We start from the raw sequence: 25,188 nt of genomic DNA, 5'->3' as shown, positions 1-25,188 counted from the left end.
ACAAATCCTACACAAATATATGTACAAAGTCCATCCACAATCCTCAAAATGAACTTCCAGCGATTAGTTCCGGCTCATGCTCATCTTGCTCATCCAAACTCATATTTTCGTCCTCAAAATCATCCCAGTTATTGATTTCTTCTTGAGACTGTGATTTCTGTGCATCGAGAGCCATGGCTTTTTCCATGATTTCAAGAGTCTTATTTCTAGCATCCTTCTTGTCTTTTTGATCATCGCCGCGCATCATTGCAAAGATCGCATGAGCTTCTTCGATAGCCTGAAGAAATGTTTTCAGTCTTGGGCCGAGCTCTCTCTTCCGCAATGACGTTCGCGTGTTTTTTAGTATGCCTTTCATACGTGGATCCGGTACGACTTGATGAACAGATAACATATTTGTGATCCAAACGATCCCTCTAGGTTCTTTCATACCGATGTAAGCTTTGAGAAGGATAGTAAGATTGATCACATTTGGTCGGACTGTTGCGCTATGAGTCTGCGAGACTTCTGTCCAGAATGCTATTGCATCTCGAAAGTATCCATTTCGGACAAGGATGTTGGTGACTTCATTGAACACAGGTTCTGGCACAATAAGCCCATGCTCCTCCGCCTTGGCGATTGCTTCTCTGGCAGAAGTCAAGAACATAATTAGACGACTGCTTCCGACGCGCTCCATGAAGCTTGGTAGTCGGTGAGTGAGGAGCGTAACAAGAGCATCATCCAACAAATAGCCTTTCCGTTTCGCGTCTTTGAGAAGGTCAATAGCCATTTGCGTATTGCCATCGTTCAAGTGCAGTAATGCTTTTACAGTGGCTGCCAAGACCGAACTATGAATGAAAACTCCCTGTTTGGAGGCGGTGTCATATATGTTTACGACCTTCTGGAAGTTGCCCTTTCCCATCTCCTCGATAATTTGTCTACGAGGATAGTTGTCATCATTTATAGATCTGGTCCCCCTGGAAATGACTCTTAGCTTCCTAGCCGCAATTTCTTGTTCCCCCTTAGAATCCTTAAGAGCAAGCTGGCGCAGTTGCGCGAAGGTAAAGTCATTTGTATAATCCACAGAAGATTTTAACATCACACGATGCACTTGAAATACTTGTTCAAAATTAAAACCCCATGTCTTATAGAGCTGGCTTAGGAGAGTATTGAATGAATCAGCGTCAAAACACGTCGAAACAGAGGTTGCATACTCTATCCAACGGAGGATGGAACGAAGCTCTTTAGCTTTTGCGTACTCGCCGATCATAATGTTCGAGGCATAAGATGTCAGAGGTACTTTATACTCTTCAAGACAACAACGAAGAAAATCCTCCGTCTCGGTCACAGAATGTGATTTAGCAAATATTTTAAGAATCGGTGGGAAGATCTCGCCATAGACTTTGGGATTAGGGTTGAGTTTTGCCATTTCGGCGAAATTGGTCTTAACATCATCCCATTCCTCACACATCGCTTTACCACGAGCAATCTGGCCGCGTATGAGGATATCATCTTCACACGGACCACTGATTTGAAACAAATGTTCGTGATATTTGCCGGCGCCTTTGAAATCACCTGCTTCTACACACAACTGTATAACAACGGCATAAGCAGCTTCTGGCCGACAAACAGTCGGTATCACAGTCTTGAGTCGTTCGAACCTCTCTTGGGTTTTACGAATGCTTCGTTTTCTACGCCATTCCGTGCCAAGCAGTTTTTGGAACCAATTGTTCGATCTTATGAACTGGTCGCTTTGAATCGATTTCGACACCTCTATCAGAATCTGTTCAGCATGGGTGAAATGATTAAGTTCAAGTGCTCTCTCGAATATGGCATCCGTAACACGGTAAAGCTCTTCTTGGCTTGGTGACGATTTGACGAAATGCTTGAAGAAGTGAGAAATGGCACTACGATACTGTTTGGTCTGTATTTCGGCGATTATGAAGGACCCAACAGCGGAGTTAGATGTTTTGCCACGTGTAGCCTCAATTCGGCAGAACAGTTGCTTGGTCAAATCATACATCTTGAACTGACAGGTCAAGTTGCAAGCTTCCACTATGACAGGTCTTAATTTATTCGAGATCGGTCCAGGCTTCGCTTTAAATTCTGTAAGGCACAAGGTAGAGGCTTTTCGGAGTTTAGAAGGGTAGGCGTCGTAGCCAGCCTTATCATCTGGACTTCTTAAAAGTGATTCGATAATAACATGTGGCTCGAATCGCTTGAAATCGATCTCAGAAAGAGTGGTCGATTTTAAAACAGTATCAAGAATCCTTTCCATATTTTCCACCATAGAAAGGGACCGACAAGCTGTAGATAGCACAATTGCTGCTTCCACGAGATATTTTTGCATGCCACTAGATCCTAAATCCAGGCCTTCCTCAAATGCCTCTAAGAACCGCCGCAAGGCAGAACCAACAGCAATTGAGTCCTTTCCATCTCCAATGATCTGCTGTATATCATTCGCAAGACGCAGTTGACGGTCTTCTTCGATATACTTAGGTTTTTGTAACGAATCTTTTGCGGTTGGGGGGCGTAATTTTCCAATTCGGGGCGGCTTGAACGGAATCGAAGGTGGTATCAGGTTTGCCGGCTCTGTTGGTTTGCCAAATCTTGATTCACAGGCTACGATCTCTTCGGCACTTGTAACACTGCCCAAGGCAGTGCTGCCAGCCTGCCAAAATCCATCATCCTTATATCTCAAGACCTGCTCCTCAAATGTCTCTGCCAAATGTGCACTCGGTTCGTGATATTGTCTCGCAGACTTGAGTTTCTTGGCGTTATCATGTACCAATTTCGCGCCGTGGATTCGTCGTCGGCGGTCCTCTGTTAACATACCAGTACTGAATGCGACTGTGCAGGATGTTCCAAGGGCGATGTTGCGAAGGGCTCGCAATGCACCTTTAGAAGGCACAGGCAGGGCGGATGGCATTTCAGTGGTAATCTAGCCATCGCATCTCCATTCAAAGAAAAGGTGGTAGTGAAGTGCCCAGTGCACTTGAGGTTTTGTGCGGAATGATCCGATTTGCACTGGTGGTCCCAGCATCTATTAACCCAGAACTTTTCGATTGACGAATGATTATTAGTCAGCCGACCCCGCGACCACAATCTCGGGGTTTTCCCGGTGAGCTTAGAATTTGGAGAGCCATGAAAGGAATTTACACATGTGTTCAGCGGGTACATGGGCAGAACTACTTATGTCGGTTTGCTGATATTCGAGATTTGCTCGTAGCTGTTCTCAATTTGCCTAACATATTCATTCCATGCATTCTCGAGAATGGAGTCGCCTGTGTGAGAGTACTTGGTATTATTTAAAATCGAGATTAATATATCCTCACTATTTTCCGACATATATGTCTAGCCAGTCGAACTATTTTATCTACTGCTTTCCTAACGGGTGATCGCACAAGATTTACACACAATCCTCTTCTGCTGATACCCAAAATGTGCCTATACTTCACCCCGACCGAACACCTTCTTCATACCATCAACTTCAATCTGCAGCGCAGGCCAGTTCCATAATCGCAAAATGAAACGGGCAGGCTGATCTGACTTAGTACGTAACCTAATTGTTATATTTTTGACGATAGAGCTGCTTGTGATCTAGGCTTCGATAATAAACGAGATATTCAGAAACTAGTATCCGCAGCCTTTCGTCGAAGCAAGCCATAGAAAACAAGCCCACTCCTGAAAGACGATATGAAGCCTTTGCCCTTGATGATGGAATAGCCCGAGTAAACTCACAAGTAGGTAAGCACACATATCAATCGGCGCACATTCAACAATCGACGGGACTTTGTTCACCCAAGATTATGTACGAGAAATGCGTCAAAATCCTCATCTCTCATCTCTCAACACCCACGCCTAATCCTTTATTCCTGACCCAGAAATCAATACAACATCCTTTCCACAAGACATAATCAAGCCAAAAGCTCTACATAAGCCTCTTCTCCCGAAGCCAGAAAAATACAATATATAGAGTTTCCCTAGAACCCAACCAGTAAAACTCCTCAGAAATCACTTGACTAGCACCTCCAAATCTTTTGTTGCACATCTACAAATCCAATAGATTCTCCTCCTGCAAGATCAATTGAGATCACGAGAGCATCCTGAGACATAAAGACGACGCTATCGAAATCAACCAATAGAGTTACTCAGGTCACTTGACCAGCCAACTTTATATTTTCTTGTTGCATATCTCATGAATTGATCCTACTGGAGTAGGATCAATTTGCAGTCGTAGATAATTGACCTTGCCGAGAATTTAACTGACGGTGAATTTGAGGCCTTCTGGACCGTCGTGTTAACCATGGCGACCTTCGGCGACCTTCAGTGACCTGCACAGTGATTATTGTCAGTATTTTAATAGAGGATTAATTTATCAAAGTGTATTAATATCAGCTGTTCTCACAACAACCAAAATTTAACAACGAGCCATCAGCGTCATCCATTGACGATTGGTCGTTCCTCACACATGCACATCGATCTTGGTGTATCCGTTCACTTCAAACATTTCAAACTGCGCCTTCAACCGTGATACAAACTCCACGAAACACACCCACCTACCAATGAGCAATTTCTTACGTGTGATCGTCTTGAATGACAATATGCTTTGTCATGAAATTTGTAAGCTCCCGCCAAGAGCATGAGCTACGGCTCCCCCCCGTCTTTGTACCCCAGAGAACGTTTCGGTGAGGAGCTACGAGGTAACCCAGGGGGGCCCTACGAAGCTCAACGGTAAGACAGGTAGGGCTGATATGATATGATGTGCTTGATGTGTTCTATAGAATTGATGTGTTGGCTAGGTCGTCCAATAATACACAGCACACTAATATCTGTGAAATGTGATACAAACAATAACGGCCAGACGTATCGAATCACTTTTTTTCGATGGAAGTTTGCAAGGGTGTATTCAAATTTGCATATGAATGCATGGCAGTTTTCAACTGGCGAGGACAATCTTCGTAGGTTCAAGAAAGAAAGGGTGACTCCAGATACGGTTCAACAACTCCGTATGCTGTAAAATGTAGTACACAGATTCTCATCGCACTACGTACCTTTCCCCATTTCTCGGTACCAAAGAAATTGTTTCATGACTCAACAAAATCCCTGCCGATCTCAACTAGTCCTGAGGATCGGAGAATTTTGTTATTTTCGAAGTCATAGACTTTCCGTTATTATTCTTTGAGTGCGGAATGTTGGTGGGTGATGGCTTACTCGACTTGGTCGATTCTAAAAATTAATATCTCTTGCAAAAATTCAATCCTATATGACTGTCCTCAGATTTTCATGAGTTTAGATCAATGCCGAGTATTTCAACTTACAAGATTCCGACGATTTGGTAAACCAAGCCACATGCACAGAAGACCTCCGACTGCCGTGCTAAATGGTAGGAGTGTTCCTGACAGGCATCATCTAATACAAACCGTAAAAAGTGACGAGTCGGATAGTAGTAATTTGTTCCGTCATAAATGATATATCATGAAGACCCCCCATGCTCTGGCCCTCAACATATTCCACGCAATTTAGAATGACTTCCTAATGTTCCAACGACAAGCTGTATAGCACAGTAAATTGAGGTGTCAGAATTACTCAAAGAAATGATCCATGATGAGGTTTCGAGTACGACGACAGTTCCGGATATGAATTTGTTGATCTGCATCCGTACCATGATCCCTAAGGCTCGGACTGTGCGTAGTCGTCAAAAAATTTCGAAGTACAAGAGTCAGATGATTTGGCGTCCACTTGCAGGCTGCATGAAGGGTCTGTCGCTCACACGAACCATACGAATATTTTATTTTGCACGGATACCTGCAGAGCGTGTAGGATCATTGGATTGAAACTGAGAAGCATTGATCCCTGGTTGTTATGGAGCCTCGAAAGTTAAAAACCTGGAGAGAATTGATTCGGATTACCTTCCAGGTACATTCTCTTTACCATTCGCTGGACAGTAGCCCTGTCAAGTCGAAAGCCTGGCACAAGGATTTCTCGTTTCTGACCAAGCAACGATCCAATGTATCCTCATCATCGACCGGCGATTTGCTGCATTCAGATCGGAGGTAGAATATCAACGCATGATTGATAGGCACCGTTGATGACAACTATGGCTCAAAATCTCCATCATGCCGTGTTGCGTGTTTATCGTAAGGTTGTGCCCATATAGAACACGATCGTTCCTATTCTAGGATGTCCCGTTTGACAAAATTGCAGCTACCCTTTTGAACACCTGCAGACGCAGATATCCAAGCACGTCGACCATCAACATTCGAGAATGCAGGCAACCGCAATATCATAAAATAAGATCATCTTTTCTTTTGCCAGAGGATCGATGAACAGCTCTTAAGTCCGCTCCCAAACATTATATATTGACCACTTCCACCGAGCTGAAGTTGGACCTCATCAATTCAAAGAAGCCCATCAACCCAAACAAACTTGTCCTTTAAACATATATATCTGCCTCACATCAATCAATCATCAATCGATCAAAAGATTACTTTCGACCAACTTCAATCAAGATGCCTTGCCAACCGATTCCATTCGAGGTCATTGTCCGAGGAGAGATGAGCATCCTCCCTTCCATCGAATCGATGCCGATGCCCTTTGATGAGATTTCAGGATCTTTCGGCATGACTCAAATTCCCGGCGTAAGAGATTGCATCTGGCACCATTGTAATCGATATATACTGACATAGACCAGATGCCTAGCGTTAGGTGTCCAACTTGTCTTGCCAAAGGTCAAGAAGTATGGGTTATTGCAGGAAGAGCCTGTGGCGCTTGTGGTACTGGCTGTTGAATAATGAGGTATATGCATCAGATCACTTCTAGGCGTGCTGCAATGTCACTAACATTTCTTCAGGTTGAAATTGTAGTGCGACAGCCTTCAGACACTTGATCAGAATGAAGGATAATTTGGAATTTGAGTAGGGCTGAATGTCAGCGGTGACTCGGTTGGTATAAAATCATGTGGAAGTAGATTGTAGTTGAAAGGACGACCGGGGAGAGCTATGCCTCGTCTTTAGGTTGGGATGGGACGAAAAAGTTTTGCTTTTTTTATGATTTAGCATGAATAAAAAGTTTGTGGCCGCAATATAACCTCGAGAATTATGATACCGCCCCGTGATGTGCCTTGAACTTTGCCATTTCACTTTAAGCATGATAAAGTGAACTCCAGAGAATTTTAAGCCCAAGAATCCGAGCTTGTTGTGTTTCAATGGCTGAAAACCAGTATCCTTTATAGCCTTAGCCGCCGATATCGAGTCGTGAACGTTCCATGATCGTCTGAACCAGAGAATTCTTCCACGGTGGAACATAATAAGAAAGTCAAAGGATTTCAAGAGATTTCAAACCAAGATCTTATAGAGGTGACTAAGGCTTGATAGTTGAAGGAATTTTAGTGAAAAAAAATTCGACTGGTGAGATGCAGCAATAGCAGACCGAGACGTGGCCGTCATTGCGTATATAACACTGAGTAAACCGAAGGATGGTTACTTTGATTGGTATGAGTTGGTGCGGTAACACCTGCCGAATACGCCTATGTAGCATTTAGATGTTGGATTATGATATACCATAAGTGAATGCTTTCGCCGGTTGATTGGAGCCCAATGAAACGAGTGTAGAACGAATTAATTAAGAACATATATGCTAGTCGGAAATGGGCTGCTCGCCAGCATTTTGAGCTACTTGAACCTGTTAAGAGTACGAGTGTTGATTAAAATGCAGTCGACATTTCCACGACCTCCCGGGGGTCCATTTGGTTGAAGCCTCGAAGCATCCATGGATACTCCTGGAAATATGTTTCCAATCAAAGCTTTAACCAAGTATGAAGGTCAATCAAGAGGGGGAGGTCGAGGAAGTTTTTTGTTGTAAGATTTGAGAAATTTTGACGGTACAAGATACTCCAATTGAGAGGACTGCCTTGACGCATGATAGGAAGAACCAGGAGGACATTAAAGTAAGAAGTCGTCAAATGACCAAAATCTTGATGTTAGGAAGCCCAGCCACAATGCCGATGCGGGTCTTCGGTCGAACAATTTTCCGATTCCACCGAGCATGTTCTCTTGCTTGTAATCTTACATATGCAAAGTATGGATATCCAGGTAACTTGAGTTAAGAGACTCTAGATGTTGTTGCTTTGATGAAAGGGCCTCCACTCACTAGGCTAAAGCGTGTACTGCTCCAGAAGCTGTATAATGAATCGGATGAATGCCAAATCAATTGGGCTCGAACCAGTCTTCTACCAACCGAAATATCACCTGATATACCTAGTATTTCAGAAATTGGGCTTCCAAATTTGATCACAAGCTAGTTATAGCTCTCTAGTTTTAAGATTCATATTCAAGTTTATGTACAGAAAGACGGACGTGTGAAAAATGGACTTCTCAGCTCACGTTGTAAAGATGTTACCATCTGCAGGAAGGCAATGACCATTTCCATGTTCAGCCGCCACTATACAGTCCAATACGACAAGCTTCGAAATTCGTGCATTGTTTTTCTACAGACTAGATATGTCACACAATGACGATTGGGCGTTTATACACGTGCTCGAAAGAGTTGTGTATAACTTGAGGTTGATTTTATTACGAGATTGGTTGGATGTCTGTGTTTCAAAGTGCAACTATAATCGTGTATCACAACAGAATCTCAGAAATATCTTATTATAAATCATGGATCCTCAATGTGTTGAGGAATAATTCCGAATTGAATTATGATCAGGTCTTACATTAAAGAAAAACTATCATAGGATTATCAATTCATCTTCATCCAAGCATCTACTTCTTCAGGTTGGACGAGGTGGTTTCTCGGGTGCATAATAGCCTTGTTCAGTTGCACCGCTTGCCTGCTGCGGTGGAAAGTTGGACGGATTTTGAGAGTAAGCCGGAGGATTTTGAGTATGATCCTGTTGAGGTGGTGGTCCTGGAGGAGGCGGGGGATAGTAAGAATCATTACCCTGAGTATATCCTGGGTACTGCTGTTGTTGATATCCGTGCAATTGTTGCTGCATAGCATAACCTTCGGCCGTGTTCGGGTTTCCGAACTTTTTCTTCTCGTCCTCACTAGCCTCTCCTGAATTTATAATCTCGACATCCGCCGGTGCTGGCTTATCGTAAACTTGCTGTAAGACCGCTTGATTTAAGTTTGGTCTTCCTTCTGCATCCTTTACAACCTCCATCAATAACTCAGCGGTTGGTGGAAGGGATGGAACATTTCCTTGTAGAATCTGTGCTACCGGCAACTTTTCCCCATAGTATCTTGCATTTTCATCGTTGCGCTCGATGATTATGGTTCCATCAACCTGTGCTCCCGCATATAGACCTCTGCTCTTCATGTAGGAGAACAACGGCTTCCTACTTTTCAATAGCTCACTTTCTAAAATGGCACCACTTCCAACAGGGCCAGCCACGACGGATATTTCGCCACCGAGAGAGACACGCAATTTACTGAATGCTTCGAGAGCCTTGCGGTCATTGATAACAATGACACAGTCATAGATATCAATTCCGGCCATAAAACCTACACCTAGAGTGTGAACGAGAATTCCGGATGGTGGTGACCATTGGCCATTCTCATTCTTGGCAATCAAAACGCCTGATCCACCCGCACCGGATACCCACAATCCAGAGCGCATGGTGGTGTAAATCGCGAGACCGACACAGTTCTTGATGACCTTTTGAGGGATCTTGACAAGGACTTTCGGTGGCTTGCTGGGGCCGTCTTGGACCTTCTTCTTAGTCTCTGAGTCTTGTGATGCATCTTTCTGTTGCTCCGCCATGAATCCATCCTCTGTCAAATTGTTAGTGGACAGTTTGCTGTCAACCTTGTGTCAAGCAAACTTACTACAGAATGATTTGAGGATTCGAGCAGCCTTCTCGCATTCTTTTTCCATGCCTGTTGGCCAGAAAGCCTCAGATCCAATCTTATTCGTGAGCTTGTTAACTGGTCCTCCCAATTTCTCAAACGCAGCCCATCCTTTATCAAAAGCCGCTTTGCCGCCAAGCTTGGTCTTGGACCAAGCTGATGGTTTGGCTGTATTATTCGATGGTTCAGCCATGATTTGATTTCGGTATTTGCTTATTTCTTTGTTATTGTGGCTGGAAAATTGTGTTGCTATGGTTATTAAAGTATTTCGTAAGAAGGATGTTGGGTGGTGAGGGTTGGAGGGCGGTATAAGGTGGGGCTATGTGAGGGGGTAAAATCGAAGTGCGATTGCGACTATGACTGCACAAGACTGATCAAGACGGCGGGCACAAGTGAATGTTCATATATATATATTCTCTGGTGAGAAGCTTGGAATACCTAGCTGGTGAGTGGTGGCTCGTGATGTACAAGTGGAATTCATGATCCATGGATAAGGTTGTATAAATATAAATTGTGGCTTTGCAAATGGATTGCATCATTGGTGACGACCTTGAGAGGCACAGCCATTATTGCAGCGACGGCTATGCTACCATCGCTCTTTGTTATATATACCTATCTTACGAACACACCTATCACTGCACAGGAAGCTGAGAGAGGTAACATTAAAATCCTGTTTTGAACTCGAGGAAGGCTTCGTACGCAAGGAGTAAATGGAGTTTCTCTATCAGCGTGAAAAAACAAGTTTAAATCGAGTTCATTTGCAATGTGTCCCATGCTCACTTCAGAACATACCCAGGTACCGTCTCCGTTGTCCAATGTATTCATTTACAAAATTCACACAAAGCTAGCAAGGAATAATAATTTATACGATCTTATGCGATTTATAGAGAACGAATCAGATCTTTCAAATTATATACCCTAGTACTTCGTGAAGTTTCTATTACTTCGTACTTCTTACCATGGACATGAACTATTCTGACTGTCTGTCAGGAAAGTGATTCCTGCGTTATGTGGAATGAATTCGGTGGGCGGTGAAGCTTGTGGTGTCATGTAAGCATACTCTGCTATCTGCCGAGCTTCACTATCATCATTCCTTCAGTTCAGTGAATACAACCTTTAACAATCTGAAGAAAGCTCTTCAAACTCTTACTCTTACTTTGCCATTAGAGGATCCTTCAATTGAGCAGTGAAGACTGTTGCAAAAGGAGTTTGTGCGTGTGAAATTCTTCGAATGGGATGAGAAATTTCGTCGTCCTTTCAATTCCTACTCAACAGTCCAGATTCAACAGAATTTAAGCGTTACCAAAGTCTGGTTCTTGTAAACACCAGAACCCCTTGATGTGATATACGCCATCAATTGCGAGTTCGATACCACGTATCCTCTACATGCGACAAGATAAAACGAGAAACCCTTCCCCTTGCGATGCGCTCGAACACCGCTGACGATATCATTCAATATGCACTGCAATTCCACAAATGCTGATTAGAAGTGAAGGCTCCTTGTTATTTTAGCTGGACCATTTGATCATCACTTAGAGTGTTTAGGCAAATGCTCCAAATCTCATACTTATCTGTTCGTCTGCATGATCCGAGAAACGATGGCCACTTCGAACGATCGGGGAGAATAGCTCTAGATGTGCAAAGTGTAAGAGCTTCTCGAGCTATAAGCCGGATCTCCTCGAAATCTGGCAGAAGATATGCTGAAAGTCTCACACTGGCTTGTTGGAAACATCACCTGAATGTATTGTTTGATCTCAACACGAGTGTGCATGCATACCGTGTAATACAGTCCGCAAGTCTACGGTCCGAGAAGAAAGACATCAAAGGTTTGCAATTTCTAAGCAGACATATCAGATTTCTGGAATCCTCTTGGTCAGTGCTATTGAGGTGTGGCATACATGTTGAAATGGCAGCCATTCTTGGGATTTCCATTCGTGCGCATACACTACCATCTCCTTGTATCCAAGTCGCACGCGAGGTGGCCCGATACTGCCTTCGCTCCTCAGATCTATGTAATTCGATGTGAGATTACATGTTTCATATTTTGCGATGACCTTTGTCGTCTTATTCATCTGTTTGACGGCAGCACATTTAACCCACTCAATATGTATGTCTCGCCTTGAAGCAGATTTCGGTCCATTGCCGTGTAAAAACAATGTCGTGTGGAGTTCACAAGCACAGCATCATTTGCTCTATTATGGGCTTCACATGACACTTTTTTCAATGCTTATCATATTGGTTTTAGCACCTCAATCAGGCTGATACTTCTACACACCATCTCACAAACCCGCTCCTCTATAATTTTGTCCTCCCTAGCCCGTTATCTATATTTTTCTATTGTTTTTGAATGTTTACCGGGTCCTTTCTGCATGAAAAATCACGAGTGTGCGATTTTTTGGACCCTTGCGTAAAGATAAGCACCATCACATGCCATTCACAGCAGACTTTCATGGCTTATCGACAACACACCACATTATTCTTATTTGCTGTCGGTCGATAAGAAATTTGGTGTGACATTAGGAGATGGATTTGCTAGAAGAAAAGAAGACAATTCCCTCGGAAAAGGTTTGTTATAAATCTACATTCGATCAAACATCTCTTATCTCCATAGTCATATCACATCAGTAAACTCTCCCATTTTTTACTGCCTTGTCGCCACTACGGATCTCTTCTTTCCATTCCAAGACCACGATTTCATCATGCTTCACTTGCCATATCCATTTCCGGTCACTACTCGAACAATGGAGTATAAACCACTTCCAGAAAACTCTACCACAGAGAAGTCCGAGCCCTCCAATGCCGTGGTAAGTTTTCCCTCACTCAACCAATGCCTACCACTCGCTGATCACTTCACACACAGCAACCACTCGATATGATCGATATCGAGAAGAATGCCGCAATTTCGTCGTCTGGATATGGCACAATCCCATTATATACAAGCAAAGAAGGCGTGTTGAAAGCTCCACAGAAACAAGATGGTCGAGGCATTTGGATCAGTTTTGTGCAGAGTCTGGTGGCTGTTGGCATGTTTACTGCTATGGCGGTGACTCTTGTTCTAGTGATTTTGTAGATGGGTTATACTCTTTGCTTATGTCTCTTTCGGGTGACGGATTTAGAATGGCGATACGATTCAGCATTGCTGGCGTGTTTAGGAGCAAGGTCACATCAGGATTCCGGGCCGGAGCTTGAATTTTCCTCGCATTGTTTGCAGTGTGATCTGGCATGCGTTATGAATAATGACTTTAGATACCTTTTGAGATTCGGAATACATTGTTTTATACCCTTTGCATGATTCTTTGTCTGCTCGTTGCCGTATTCTTGACTAACAATCTAAATCTAAGATAAATAATGGCATTGGAGTCTTACTTACGCCAATGCGTTTTAAAAAATCACATCAGCCACCTATTCACCACTGTCTCACTATTCGACAAGCCTTTATCTTTCACCTATCTCTGATACAGTGTCTGTACTTCTTCGTAATTTAGTTCTCTAAACTGATTTTCGTATGATATATTCCACATCTATCACAAATTTACTATTTCCTATCTCCCCACAAATTTGAGATTCTTGGTATACCTCTGCCACGGATTTTGTATCTGGTTCTCCAAGAATGCCTTTCCGTTCCCGTGGTACTCCAGGATAGATCTTCTCCTGTTATTGGCGATAGACTCGCATATCTCAATTTGTTCATGGCATTGACTGAACTTGATGGATTTAAGGGCTTTTTAATAGGTACAATAAGTCAGTTGTTTCGAGTGTGTAATAGTCTATGGCCAACTAGAGGGGTTTTGGGCCTTGAAAACTATTCGTTCATCTCTTTCCTTCTCATCATCGTATTCTTCTCGCTTTTGTCTTTTGTCTTTTCTCCCTTTCATTGCTCTCTGCTTCCCTTTACACCTTGTGATGTAATCTACATACACGGAAAGTCAACTTTTCATTTCCGCACATCAAATGCTTGAGATCTTTACCTTCCTCTCTATAATTCTACTTCCTCATACCACAAGGTATTCAACGAATCCAAAATTATCGAGAGCAGCTTCAAAGGAGATTTAATCACCCGGCTACCGAGTCCTCACTGCCGGTGCGTTCAGGTACATATTTGTTTAGCGACACAGCTTTCCATCATCCCTGGATTTGGGATCTTACATCATACAAAGATCAACGCTGGAACAACTTTACGTTTTCCGATTTTGTTGCGCTCCACTCTTCTACATAAGGCCCTACGTACAAATTGCAATAGGAAAGACAAGACAGGATAAGATGAGAAAAAGTCCAGCTGCACGGCGTTTGGTACATCATACCACCCTTGCCTGCTGACACTTGATGGGGCCTCACGAAATTCCCAATTGAGGAGACGCGCTTACAGGGTCCCTGGACCATAATCCAATCTCACGATTTGATTTGCTCCCACTTTCTCCACGTAAGAAGCTTATTTGCTACTCTAAAGTTCGCATCGTACAAACCCTCATTTTTGATGCAGTCTCCTCTCAATACGGTTCCCAAAAGGTTTGAAGCGCTTTCTAGTCGCTGTCGAGTATTGCAAATGAGGTTTGATGTCGAACATTCAACCCCACATGTCAAGCTGCATTTGTGGATCCTTCTCGATTAGGCAACACTATACTCGAACAGGAGCTTTTCCACAAATTGATGATATGATAAGATTGCACAAAGACTCTCTAGATGATGGATGGAAGTTTTATACGTTTCTTCCAAGTGGCTTGGCGCCTGTCAGCTGTGGCGGCACAGTCATGTCAGCATAATGTAATCTTAATTTGATCCATCCCCGCTATTCTCATGAATCGGCTGAAGATATATTCTCTTTCACCTCATGTATTTTATGTCCTCAAGAAACTGTTTGTCCTTTGAAATTCCTAATCTAGCCATCACCATGTCTCTCCATTCGCACTCCTCATTCACTCTCTTCCCTAACCTCCCCCTCGAACTCCAACACCAGATCTGGTTCTACACTCTCCCCGGTCCGCGCCTACTCCGCATAGACTACTCACCGATTCTTCCCAACGGCCAATATGTCACCACCAAGTCTCTCGATCTCTATACCACTTTCCCTAGATCCTACGGTCGCCAATTACCCATGATACTGCGTATCAACAAAGCGTCTCGTGAATACGCCCTCACGCAACTTGTCGAACGGTTCAACTGTTATTGGAATCTAAAAATAGATATTCCCTATATTCACGCGCGAGAGTATCGAAAATCCGAAGCCCGATTTACGATGCAGTATCTAGCGGAAAATGGAGGTCTGGAAGGATTTAGAAATTTGGCGCTTGATGTGGACTTACTCAATGGAGGAGATAGTTCTGATATGTAGGTTCTCTATCTTCTGATTTTTTTTTTTTGGAAATTTCTCATAAATTAATGTAGCATAGCCGCTGTCCAGAGATGTCCCAACCTCTCGAATCTCTTCTTGGCCTATCCGTCAATAGGTATCTGGGATAATCCAGAAGGACCGGATGATTTGGAGCCTTGGTATATAGGACCACCGTCAGTAGGTGAAGTTAAAACAGTTTGGGGGAAAACCGCTATGACTAAACTTTCTGGAGATGTTATGGGATATGTGAAAGATAGCGATCGAGTGAAGCTGGAGAATCTGGAAGGGAGAGTGGAGAAATTGAATATTATCATGATGGTTTGGTCGTCGATGTGCACCGCGTGAGATGGGATTATGAGAGATCGGATGAAGTTTGATATTGGATCACTTGGATCGCATTACCCCAAAGAGTGGCGGTTAACCTTGATAGAGTCTGATTTGAGCACAAAAGTGACAAAATTTCTTGTGGCCAGACATAATAATTTCACGGAAGGAAATCTTGTAGAAGAGCTCAGTCTCTAATGGAAATTTCCGTTGAGAATTCGAATTCCAACTTAACTTGAATGTAAACCAAGCTCTGTTTACGTACCACTTCTCTTCATCCCGAGCTCATCAACGGCGAGTGTATTAGGAGTGTTATATTGCAATCATCAGTACGGATTTCACGTGTGATGGCGGACCAAGGATTCCAAGTCAGATTATCACATTCATTATGTATTGATAAAGCGATACTTATTACAAGTATTCTCCATGGATGTATGCGGGTCGAACTACGGTTTCTGAATACGACAGTGGAATTGAATGAACGGAGCAGCGTATACAAGTATACTTACGGTTATCTAACGTAGCATTAGTACAAAACTCACGACTCTTCAAAAGCTTTCATAATGCCGTCTTCTCCAGAATCGTGTTCTAGTTCACAAAGCAAGCCCGTCAACACATCCATAATATAACCATCACGAAAAAAGCAACAATCCCTAATCGAGATGGACCTCTTCCCTCCCTCCTACCTGGCAGATATTTTGCCTGCAGCAATTCAGGATCATGAATCGCAGAGTCATGAGCGAGATTTCGAGCTGGCTTCAACACCCATCGCAATTAACGCAGAGGCACTTACGAACCCTGTTAATGCACGACTAGATTTCAATGCACTTAAAGATCTCGACATAGAAATCAGCTTCCACACACAGCCCGAAATGATAGGAAAAATAGAGGTTATTAGGAAAACCAAGCAGGCTCCGGCGAAAAAGACCTGGGAGCAACTCCATGCCCTCGTTTTCGATGTCGCTAATGCATCTCTACGTATTACCGATCGTTCCGCAGTAGAAAGTAGAGGCCCCACCCCCTTAACTTCCTTCTTCAATAACTCGCGAGTGGCTAATCGATTCAGATAATTACACACGCATTTCCCTCCCTCGCGCGCGTCCCTACATGAAAGATTATATCTACTACCGTATGACGCGTGCCAAAAGTGATCCGCTCAATTTCCAATACATGGCATATGCATTGATAGACCGTCTTGGTGTTAGAAAGGAGAGATTGAGAGGAGAGATTAGGGAGGCGTGGGTGTTGAATGATCCCAAAGGAAGACGATTCGAGACGGTTAGTAAATGGAAATATTGGGCTACAACAACACAGGTGGAGATGCGTGTTCGTAAGGGACAGACTCAGTTTCCTGGATATAAACGTTTGTTTCATTGAGTCGGATCTTTCGATCTGGATCTAAGCGAATGCAATAATTGGTTACAAAATAATTTAATTATTAGTTGTGTTGAGTTTAAATGGTGCGAGGACTAAAATTTAAGGTTTTGGAAGCTAGTTATGAAATTGGGTGTACTGCAGTCGTTTGACTTTTTTCGAAGAAAAAAAAAAGTTAACATGGAAATGATATGAGCTCGGTGAAATATGCGAAATAATTTACGAAGAGCTGAAAACAAAATCGAGCAATGAAAGCAGTGGGCTAGATTGCATTTGCATGAAGACTTGTGATATTTCACCGTGGACCGGAAGAGCGATATTCCACCCACCTGGAAGCATTCTTCTCCCATGACCTCTACTATTCTTAACTGTACATAGACTTCCGCAGGGCCAAAAGCAATACAATTACAAAGATACTGCGCCTATATAAACACAAATCCATGGTATCCTGCTAAAACGCCAAATATTCCCTCTCTTCTACTCAACCCTGCCTATGATATACATCGGTGAATAAAAGTACAACCAATAGAAACTTCAATCCGCATGCAAGATTCTCCCATCTCTAATCGCCTTTTTCAGTCTAAGTTCATCAAAAGATTCCCCGGAGGCACTGGAAAACTCATGAGCCTCACAAAGATGAGTCTTAAAATCTTCTTCCCTTGTAAAGATCGTCTCTTCGTTACAGCATCGAGGACAGTGAAATCTGTGACCCGTAGCCACAACGTCCCATTTTTCAGTTCTCGACCTCTCTTGTCGATTCCTCACTAGCATTTTGGCTACTTGCTCCATTCTTCTTCGAACCTCTGATTGATTGAGGTAGACATGAGTTTGTTCTCGTATCCTTTTGAGAGTCATGTTTTCATTGCCATGAACACGCCATTCTCCAAGATCTATGTCACCTAGTCCCCCATCAACGTTGAAGCGCTCATAGGTACATCGATCCGCGGTCAGTGCCTTTACATATTCATGGGTGTGCTCGGAGTCGGTTGTTGTAGTTGCGGTATATTTGATCATTTGCCTGTAGTGGCTTATGAGCCCACTGTTCTGTCTGGCTATTGGCTGGACTTTTGTGGGTCGACCAGTACCAATGCTAAGTGTGATGGCGACAGTGCCTTTGCCATGTACTTGTTCGACCTCTGCAAATGTTCTCGAGGTGGGGTTGTTATGACCATATCCTCCATCTACGAAGCGTTCATTAAGTAGTTGAAATGGTTTGAAATATGTCGGCGCTGCAGTAGTTGCTCGGGCGACTTGCCATATAGGTATATGAAGCGGTGGGCCGGGATTGAGCTCTTCAGAATAGTTCAATTCTGATTTGACATGTTCGTATGTTCGAAAAAGGTAAGGGGCGTTGGCGGAGTTGTTTTCTCGGACCGCTAAAACGATTCTGTAATACATTAGCAAGGTGAACGCGGATTAGCATCTTAGAGACGTACGTCCAACACCGGTCTTTATTTGAAGGATACATAGAGTCTGCAATTTGATCTTCTTTCCAGTCTCTTCTTTTCACAACATCTTTTATAGATTGCTCAAGTTTGCGATGATCATACTTTTCCCGATTCCACGGTATTGGACCACGCATCGAAAGCTTCCGTGGTTGACCAAATATATTCTCTCCTAAATTCTCGTATTCTTGGATACAGTCATCACTGTTCATTCATAGTCGACTGAGCATAATAGCACTCAATCCACCAGTACTTGTGCCTGCTGTGAAGATGTCAGTTGACCATTGCTGATAAATATAGTAAGAGCATCTCATACCAATATAGTCAAAATAATGTACCGGTAAGAACTGTGCACTTCTGGACTTTCTGCTGTTGGTAATCGATCCTTGACCTTGTTGGAATGGCAGTGGATGAAAATTTGACCTGACCAGCTCGTCTTGACTCTGCTCAAAAGAATTACAAAGTACCATAAGATGTTGGATGACAAGTAGACTAGATAGACCACGCACACCTCCGCCGTCTACAAACCTGATTAGCTTTATCTGCAGGCTTCAAACCAAAAACTCATAACATATACCTAGCGTAAGAATATATTTCTTATTCCAGGGATTATGCGTTGACCCATTGAGACCTGTACTGCTACTTGGACTGTGATTCATGGATCGGCTGGCTTGATTCGTAGGAGACACATCCGGAAAGAAGAGTGTTGAAGCCATCGAATGACTGGAGCTATGCGAGTTTCCATCGCTGATTGACAATCGTCGAAGTCTTGGAACATCTGGATCCCACGGTGTCAATGAGTTGGGTTCTTTTTTTTTCTCACGAAAAATGATCAAGAGAATGAATGGACCAGTCTTGGGAGACCTACTACTTTTTTCTTTGAGAACCCCTTGAGAATTTCTCAAATTAATAGGTTGGAGCCTGAGAACGAATTGTATAGAGTGAAATGAGGCTCTGTGTCAATCATAAATTACCCCCAAAACGAAGCACAATCTAGTGGCTGAGTAAATCATGCCTTAGAATTCGACAATTTACTGTGCAAAGGCTGTCATCATTTGTGGCAAATCTTCTCAAGCTGCGACCGCTGTAACTCAAAGTAGCAATTTAGACATTGAGGCACGGATTGTGGTTTCCTATATTGCGACCGCAAAAACGGGCACACAAGAAGATATTGTGGTGGGATAAACGTTGATATACCCGCCAGCCTTGTTAATAGATCGCGCCTTGAATCTAGTTGAAGAGGGATATCTTATGCGTATTTCACATTGAATCCTGTAGCTAATTTTCACCAATCATCGAATCTTGACAATGAACTTCTAGGAATGGCGTGTGCAAGAGAATAGGATATGACACGGGGATTATGAAAGTCAACCTTGACGTGAGATTGATGAAACCAGTACGAAGAGGGGCTGCATTATTGATAATCTTCGTAGGACTATTGGCTGAAATCGTAATGTAGGCTAGCGTTAAATGGCCTGCATACGATAACACAAACGGGTAAGTTACGAGTAAGTTACGAGGCAAACTGCTGACTTCTCGAAGCCATCGGCCTTCCAAGGCAGATTGCCATAATAGATGAATGGCTCGGATCAATGTGCATTATGATGATAGTAGGATCCCGAGAAATCCTGATGCAAAGCTGACACTAGGAATGGGCGCCTTGCAATCGTGTGTATGTGATCATATGTAAATTTGTAGTCTGCCTTGCAGAGCCTCTACCAGGCTTTTGGCAAGATCATCGTATATTGTGGTGAAGGTGTCCCCTTTCTTCCACGGTCAAAATTAGCAATCAATATTGATCGAATATACAGTTTAAATGGCACACCGAAATCCACCGCAAATCAATCTTTGATCATGCCGAGAAGCTCGGAAGTCATCGAGACGACTATTGCAACACACGATTCCATCGACAGAAAGTCGAAACGAACCAATAGCTGGGAGACGAAAAATGCGATTGTCTATGATGTATCCTCACAAAAGTTATTGACGACAAAGCGCGAAGCAATCGAAGGTATGACTTCGGCGTCGAGTCAACATAAGAAGTAGTACTGATTGAATATAGCGGATCACACTCGTATCAAGATTCCAAAGCGTCCTCCAAGTCCTCTGCAGAAGGACAACGTTCGGATATCGATGCCATTGAACTCAGCAGCAGGATCGGATGTCCTCGCAGAAGTCAAGTTGAGCAGTCTTGGATTAAAAGTCGCATTTGAGCGGTATCGAGGAAATATTGCCGAAATTTGGGTAAAAGGTATCCCACAATATGTGCTTTGAAGAGGTGGAGAATATACAAAGAGCGAAAGATTACTCCAAATATAGATACAGGGTATCTATGCATATGTTGGAGGTCCTGTGTATTACTTTTTCTGGCGTTATAGGACTGAAGTGGAGATTTGGATATCAAAGTTGGGCACTAGACACTTTGGCTATTTGGCAATAATTACACTTGTTGAAACGCAAGATAGGCGCAGAGTGCTATGTCTGAAAAATCAGGCGCACACTCCAGCACGTCTTAAGAAACTCAATACTCACAAGTTCTAGAATGCGCGCCATCATAACATAAATCTTCATAAATATCCTAGTGCTCCCCAAATCGAGTCGCAGCCAGGGCGTTCACTCGGACTGCAAAGCCAGATTAGAATTCTCGTATTGGGTATGTAATAGTAGCTTTATAAGTTGATCATGGTCCCGTTATCCCAGTTTGTCCAGTAATCGTCTTCGTCGCCTATCAACAAGCTCTTCCTGGACTTCTTCGCTCGTCGGTAGTCTCCATCCTGAGCCATCGCCTGCGTCTCCGGGTAACGGCTCCCAACCATCGGGTGCTTTCTTATCTTTGCCTTCCAATAAGTTCTCGTAAGCCTCTTTCTCTTTTTGTATTTCATAATCTAACAAAGTGCCGTCTTCTTCGTCAAGGTTGTAACCATAATATGAAGCATCGACTTGTTTTCGCAGGTCTACTCTCGACTCTAAAGGTTGATCTTCGCGGGTTTTTATTGTTGCAGCTTCGAACATTTCTTTCACTCCCGGTAACTCTTTAGCGCGTCCAAAATACCTAGCAGAGAATCATCCATCAGCACAATTCGCGTATACTTCATTACCACATGGGCACGCATACCTGTAACCCTTCCCACCACCTGGTATCTCCCGCCCTTCATCATCATAGACTTTCCCTCCACCTCGCATATAATTCGGACCCCCCAAATTTTTGATCTGCACCTCCCACATATATTTTTCTCTCATTGCCTTATTGATTTCATCGTTCAAATCTCGTATCATGAAGTCACTCAAACTTGGATCCTGGATCTTGCTAACTTTGCGTGAGATCTCCTTCAAAACTTGGCCCCTCCATTTTTCGCACGACGGTATAGATGAGACTTCCGTTATCATCTTTGGGCGCCGCGTCCTTCCAGCATCGACAATACCCAATTCTGCTTGTTGCGCTTCCCTGAAGCGGAACAGCATCGATTGTGATTTCTCAGCATTACGAGCCTAGAAATGTTAGCAGCCATCATATGACAATTTAAGATACCAACTATACCATGATTTCGAGAAGCTCCCGTGAATTATATGGTTTTAATGGAAGTAATGAGGTTTCGATGTGATTCAATAAATGCGTCGAGTATATTTACACTCTCATGAACGATCAATTTGAGCTTGGACCCACGAGGCTGCCGAAAATAAAGCTACAAGGTTGAGCAGTAAGCCACTGTTTAGCGTGTTTTTAGCTTAGCGACACGCGCTGTAAGTATTTCAGCGCGCCTGGAATATCAATTTCCATCCCAACAACAATCTGCAATGACGAGAACAATCATTGAGCTTACACTACTTAACCATCTGAGAAATCAGAAGGTTCAGAATGTGTGAATGAATGAACAGAAATCTTAGCAGGCTTCCAAATCTATCATCTCGAATACCTTTGATTTCTTGTTAGGCGGTCGCAGGTCTTTGATTCTATAATTTGGATCGAGCCACAATGACGACAATCAGCTCCTCTTGAGATATTCGCTATGTCCTATCACTCTGAATAGCCATTGGTCAAATTTCTGAGAGATCGGGAATGAAAACCATAGGCATTGATTGTGGTTCTACATTTGCAAAAGAATCATCGCTGAAAGCAGAAAATAGTTTTCAATCGGAGTAGCTTGGTAAGAACAATCCCGTCTCACCCCCCTTCCGTTCATCAGATCTTTCTACGCTGGCGTTCGGAATCTTTAGTTCTTGACCTCTATAGCTGAAACCATTGCTAACCAAATCTAGTTTCATATCTCCAATCATTCTTGTGACTATTCTTTACAAACTTCGATAGTGTCGATGTGAAAGTCTATGGAAGTTTATTTCTTTGCCCGGTGATGACCAAACGTGTCCAAAAAGCCAAATTTGCAGGCCAACCTACTATCTCATACTTGCCTTGGGGCTAAATAAGATGGAAAGTGTTCGCAATGAGAACTTGAGAGCTTATCTGAGGGCACCTTCAATCTTTCCTTTTTTCATGGCATACTTCCAGCCCTCTCCGTATCCATCCTTCTTTTTTGCAGTATATTATTTTTCTACATCTCTCATTTCATTGTAAAAAAAAATCCTCGTTACACTTTAGCGGGGCTTCTGCTGGGAATTGGATTGTGGGTTTCTTTACTGGTGCTGCTACAAGATATCAGCCTCGCCGTTTAAAAAAAATGAGAACAAAGAATTATTGAGTCACCTGCAAGCATTCACAACTCAACGATTTCGGTGATTCTATCTTCTCATACCTCAAACACTTTGCCCTGGGAGTACATCATTTTTGCTACATCTACCCACTATATTTTGACCATTGATATCGACTCGACAAACATATTCCAATTTGTAGCATTTTCCTGCCATGTTTTCGAGGCTCTCTATCAATTCGCATGATTCTAGTGACCAACCTTCGCCTTTGACGTCTTCCTCTTCGTCCTCTTCCCTGTCCGAAGGCGCGCATCTCTCGATAAACACCGCAGTGCAACAATCTGATGCCCCTGACTATGCGATTCTGTGCGTTAATGGGTTATCTTCCGCTGGATTGTTTGAGGATGCGGCGGTCATTGCCCAAGGATATTTGCATGAAAAACCAAATCATGCACTGTTTTTGAAGCACTTGGCCAAAGGATTGTTTGAAACAGAACATTATAGTGAAGCTAGCCAGATATACCAGCGTCTGGAGGGAATGCCGGGTTTGGCTGATGACACAGAAAAGAAACTCTGGACCATCGAAGCGCTTCTCAACGACCATCGACCTGGTGCAGCACTTGATGAATTTCTCAGAACTCCTTCATTAGAAGAATCTGCTAGAGGTCTGTGTTTCAAAAGCCGCGCGTTGCGGAAATTGAAGCAGCCCGCAGCAGCAAGAGCTGCCGCTGATCAGATGTTAGAAGTAGCTGGTGAAAATGCCGTTGCCGACTATTGGGTTGAGTATGGGTTGGTGTTGTATGATTTGCAGGATTTTGTAGGATCATTGAAATATTTGCGCCAGGGCGCAACAGAAGATGTGATCGAGTCTGCCCTGGAGCTATCAGGTCAAGTAAAGGAAGCGGAAGAGATGTCTCAGTCTCCGCAGACATTGAGTCCATGCCATCGTCGTAAAATAATCAATGGACCAGCTACCGATTGGGAAGAATTCAGGGGAAGAGCAAACTGGATGAAGACACTCCCTGACTTGCGTGCCCTAGTGCAGGTTTCATTTCATAACTCTCTGCCGGATCCAGAGGACTTGGCCAGTTGTTTGTGCATATTAGGTACCAGAAATCGAGAAGGTGGTAGTCATGAAGCAGCCTCCGCATGCTTTGAAATTGCACTCAAAATTAATCATACATCTGCATTTGTGTTGTCCATGTCAGCTACAAACCTTGCGGCCAACATCCTTCCCAATGAATCCGACGAAGCACGTTTTGCACGCCTTCAAAAGGCGGATGATGTCTGGGAACAACTATTGAAAATTGGGCCCTACCCTGACGGATCCTTCGAAATTCCGCACGCCGAGATCTATCGCCGTCGTGCAGAACTATGGAAAGGTATCAAAATATCGTTCTACGAAAAGTACCTGTTCAAATATGCGGAAATCATCAAATCCCCCGCAGAATTTATATCGGTAGCAAAAGTGTTGAGGTCCAACCAAAAAACAGACGGTATCAATACAATTGCATACAAAGAACGTGCTGAAAGAGTCGATCGGTTGTATTATGAAGCGCTACATTCTGCAGAATACTCACCCACTCATGCCCCTCAAAAGGCAGCCTTAGTATATGGGTGGCGTGTTGACAACCTAGCATATGGTGATATTGATCCCGAACGACAAGAGCGATTTCTCCGACAGAAGATGGAACTCGACGGTAATCCTGACCGCCTGTTGAACTTTATGGGTAAGGCAGGAGGTCGTGATCGCGAAATTTTACAACTGCTTGAGAGCGCTGAACAGAGGTTTGGTGGGAAGTACGTCGCGTTAGTCAAGGACCAAAGAAAATATCTCAAAACTATTGAAAAGATAAAAAAGACTTCTGCGAACAAAACACCAGATGATCCTCTTAAGCAAGATCCGGTTCAGAGGAGTATCAAACAAACACGCGTAGCAGCTGGTTGGCATGCTTGGAAGGCACAAAAATAATACACAAGGATTAAGGCGAATAATGAAGGATACTCTGGTAGTGATGAGTGGGACATTGACTAACTCCTCAAAATACATTTCTCGATACTGGCAAAGCTGCGCAATAAACTTTGTAGTGTTTTCAACTCTTATTAATTCCTCCTCCTCTTCCACACAGACATTAATTCATTCTACGTGGAAATTATTATTCTTAGCACATGAGGCGATTTTCAAGGAAGTAATCCCGTTATCTGTGGCTGGAAACTTTTCCAGCGGCCAACACCCGCAGATAT

General features: G+C 43.3%; 10 protein-coding genes across 10 annotated transcripts; 6 read left to right on the top strand and 4 right to left on the bottom strand.

Moving 5' to 3' along the window:
• Window positions 1-43: 43 nt before the first annotated feature.
• On the bottom strand, window positions 44-2,905 carry EAE97_010610 (uncharacterized protein; the record flags this gene model as incomplete). The annotated part of the gene is made up of 1 exon (XM_038881125.1): window positions 44-2,905. The coding sequence occupies one exon, from the start codon at window positions 2,903-2,905 to the stop codon at window positions 44-46; it is 2,862 nt and encodes a 953-aa protein (XP_038727986.1).
• A 3,583-nt stretch (window positions 2,906-6,488) lies between these two features.
• Window positions 6,489-6,766, top strand: EAE97_010609 (uncharacterized protein; the record flags this gene model as incomplete). The annotated part of the gene is made up of 2 exons (XM_038881124.1): window positions 6,489-6,617; window positions 6,671-6,766. 2 exons carry the CDS (start codon window positions 6,489-6,491, stop codon window positions 6,764-6,766), a joined length of 225 nt encoding a protein of 74 aa, XP_038727985.1.
• A 1,983-nt stretch (window positions 6,767-8,749) lies between these two features.
• On the bottom strand, window positions 8,750-10,021 carry EAE97_010608 (uncharacterized protein; the record flags this gene model as incomplete). Its single annotated transcript, XM_038881123.1, has 2 exons — window positions 8,750-9,753; window positions 9,808-10,021. The coding sequence occupies 2 exons, from the start codon at window positions 10,019-10,021 to the stop codon at window positions 8,750-8,752; spliced, it is 1,218 nt and encodes a 405-aa protein (XP_038727984.1).
• A 2,506-nt stretch (window positions 10,022-12,527) lies between these two features.
• On the top strand, window positions 12,528-12,898 carry EAE97_010607 (uncharacterized protein; the record flags this gene model as incomplete). The annotated part of the gene is made up of 2 exons (XM_038881122.1): window positions 12,528-12,632; window positions 12,689-12,898. The coding sequence occupies 2 exons, from the start codon at window positions 12,528-12,530 to the stop codon at window positions 12,896-12,898; spliced, it is 315 nt and encodes a 104-aa protein (XP_038727983.1).
• Window positions 12,899-14,716: 1,818 nt separating this feature from the next.
• EAE97_010606 (uncharacterized protein) lies at window positions 14,717-15,502 on the top strand (the record flags this gene model as incomplete). The annotated part of the gene is made up of 2 exons (XM_038881121.1): window positions 14,717-15,153; window positions 15,211-15,502. 2 exons carry the CDS (start codon window positions 14,717-14,719, stop codon window positions 15,500-15,502), a joined length of 729 nt encoding a protein of 242 aa, XP_038727982.1.
• A 641-nt stretch (window positions 15,503-16,143) lies between these two features.
• EAE97_010605 (uncharacterized protein) lies at window positions 16,144-16,858 on the top strand (the record flags this gene model as incomplete). The annotated part of the gene is made up of 2 exons (XM_038881120.1): window positions 16,144-16,486; window positions 16,548-16,858. 2 exons carry the CDS (start codon window positions 16,144-16,146, stop codon window positions 16,856-16,858), a joined length of 654 nt encoding a protein of 217 aa, XP_038727981.1.
• A 531-nt stretch (window positions 16,859-17,389) lies between these two features.
• On the bottom strand, window positions 17,390-19,016 carry EAE97_010604 (uncharacterized protein; the record flags this gene model as incomplete). Its single annotated transcript, XM_038881119.1, has 5 exons — window positions 17,390-18,242; window positions 18,292-18,472; window positions 18,524-18,562; window positions 18,617-18,820; window positions 18,878-19,016. 5 exons carry the CDS (start codon window positions 19,014-19,016, stop codon window positions 17,390-17,392), a joined length of 1,416 nt encoding a protein of 471 aa, XP_038727980.1.
• A 1,138-nt stretch (window positions 19,017-20,154) lies between these two features.
• Window positions 20,155-20,574, top strand: EAE97_010603 (uncharacterized protein; the record flags this gene model as incomplete). Its single annotated transcript, XM_038881118.1, has 2 exons — window positions 20,155-20,311; window positions 20,363-20,574. 2 exons carry the CDS (start codon window positions 20,155-20,157, stop codon window positions 20,572-20,574), a joined length of 369 nt encoding a protein of 122 aa, XP_038727979.1.
• A 417-nt stretch (window positions 20,575-20,991) lies between these two features.
• EAE97_010602 (uncharacterized protein) lies at window positions 20,992-21,841 on the bottom strand (the record flags this gene model as incomplete). The annotated part of the gene is made up of 3 exons (XM_038881117.1): window positions 20,992-21,352; window positions 21,416-21,789; window positions 21,839-21,841. The coding sequence occupies 3 exons, from the start codon at window positions 21,839-21,841 to the stop codon at window positions 20,992-20,994; spliced, it is 738 nt and encodes a 245-aa protein (XP_038727978.1).
• Window positions 21,842-23,158: 1,317 nt separating this feature from the next.
• Window positions 23,159-24,916, top strand: EAE97_010601 (uncharacterized protein; the record flags this gene model as incomplete). The annotated part of the gene is made up of 1 exon (XM_038881116.1): window positions 23,159-24,916. One exon carries the CDS (start codon window positions 23,159-23,161, stop codon window positions 24,914-24,916), a length of 1,758 nt encoding a protein of 585 aa, XP_038727977.1.
• Window positions 24,917-25,188: the final 272 nt, after the last annotated feature.

Source organism: Botrytis byssoidea, assembly GCF_014898295.1.
Source record: "Botrytis byssoidea strain MUCL 94 chromosome Unknown BBYS_029, whole genome shotgun sequence".
In the NCBI taxonomy this organism is placed as follows: Eukaryota; Fungi; Ascomycota; class Leotiomycetes; order Helotiales; family Sclerotiniaceae; genus Botrytis; species Botrytis byssoidea.
Note: the sequence above shows the minus strand (reverse complement) of the source record. Positions and strands in the feature narration are given on the sequence as shown.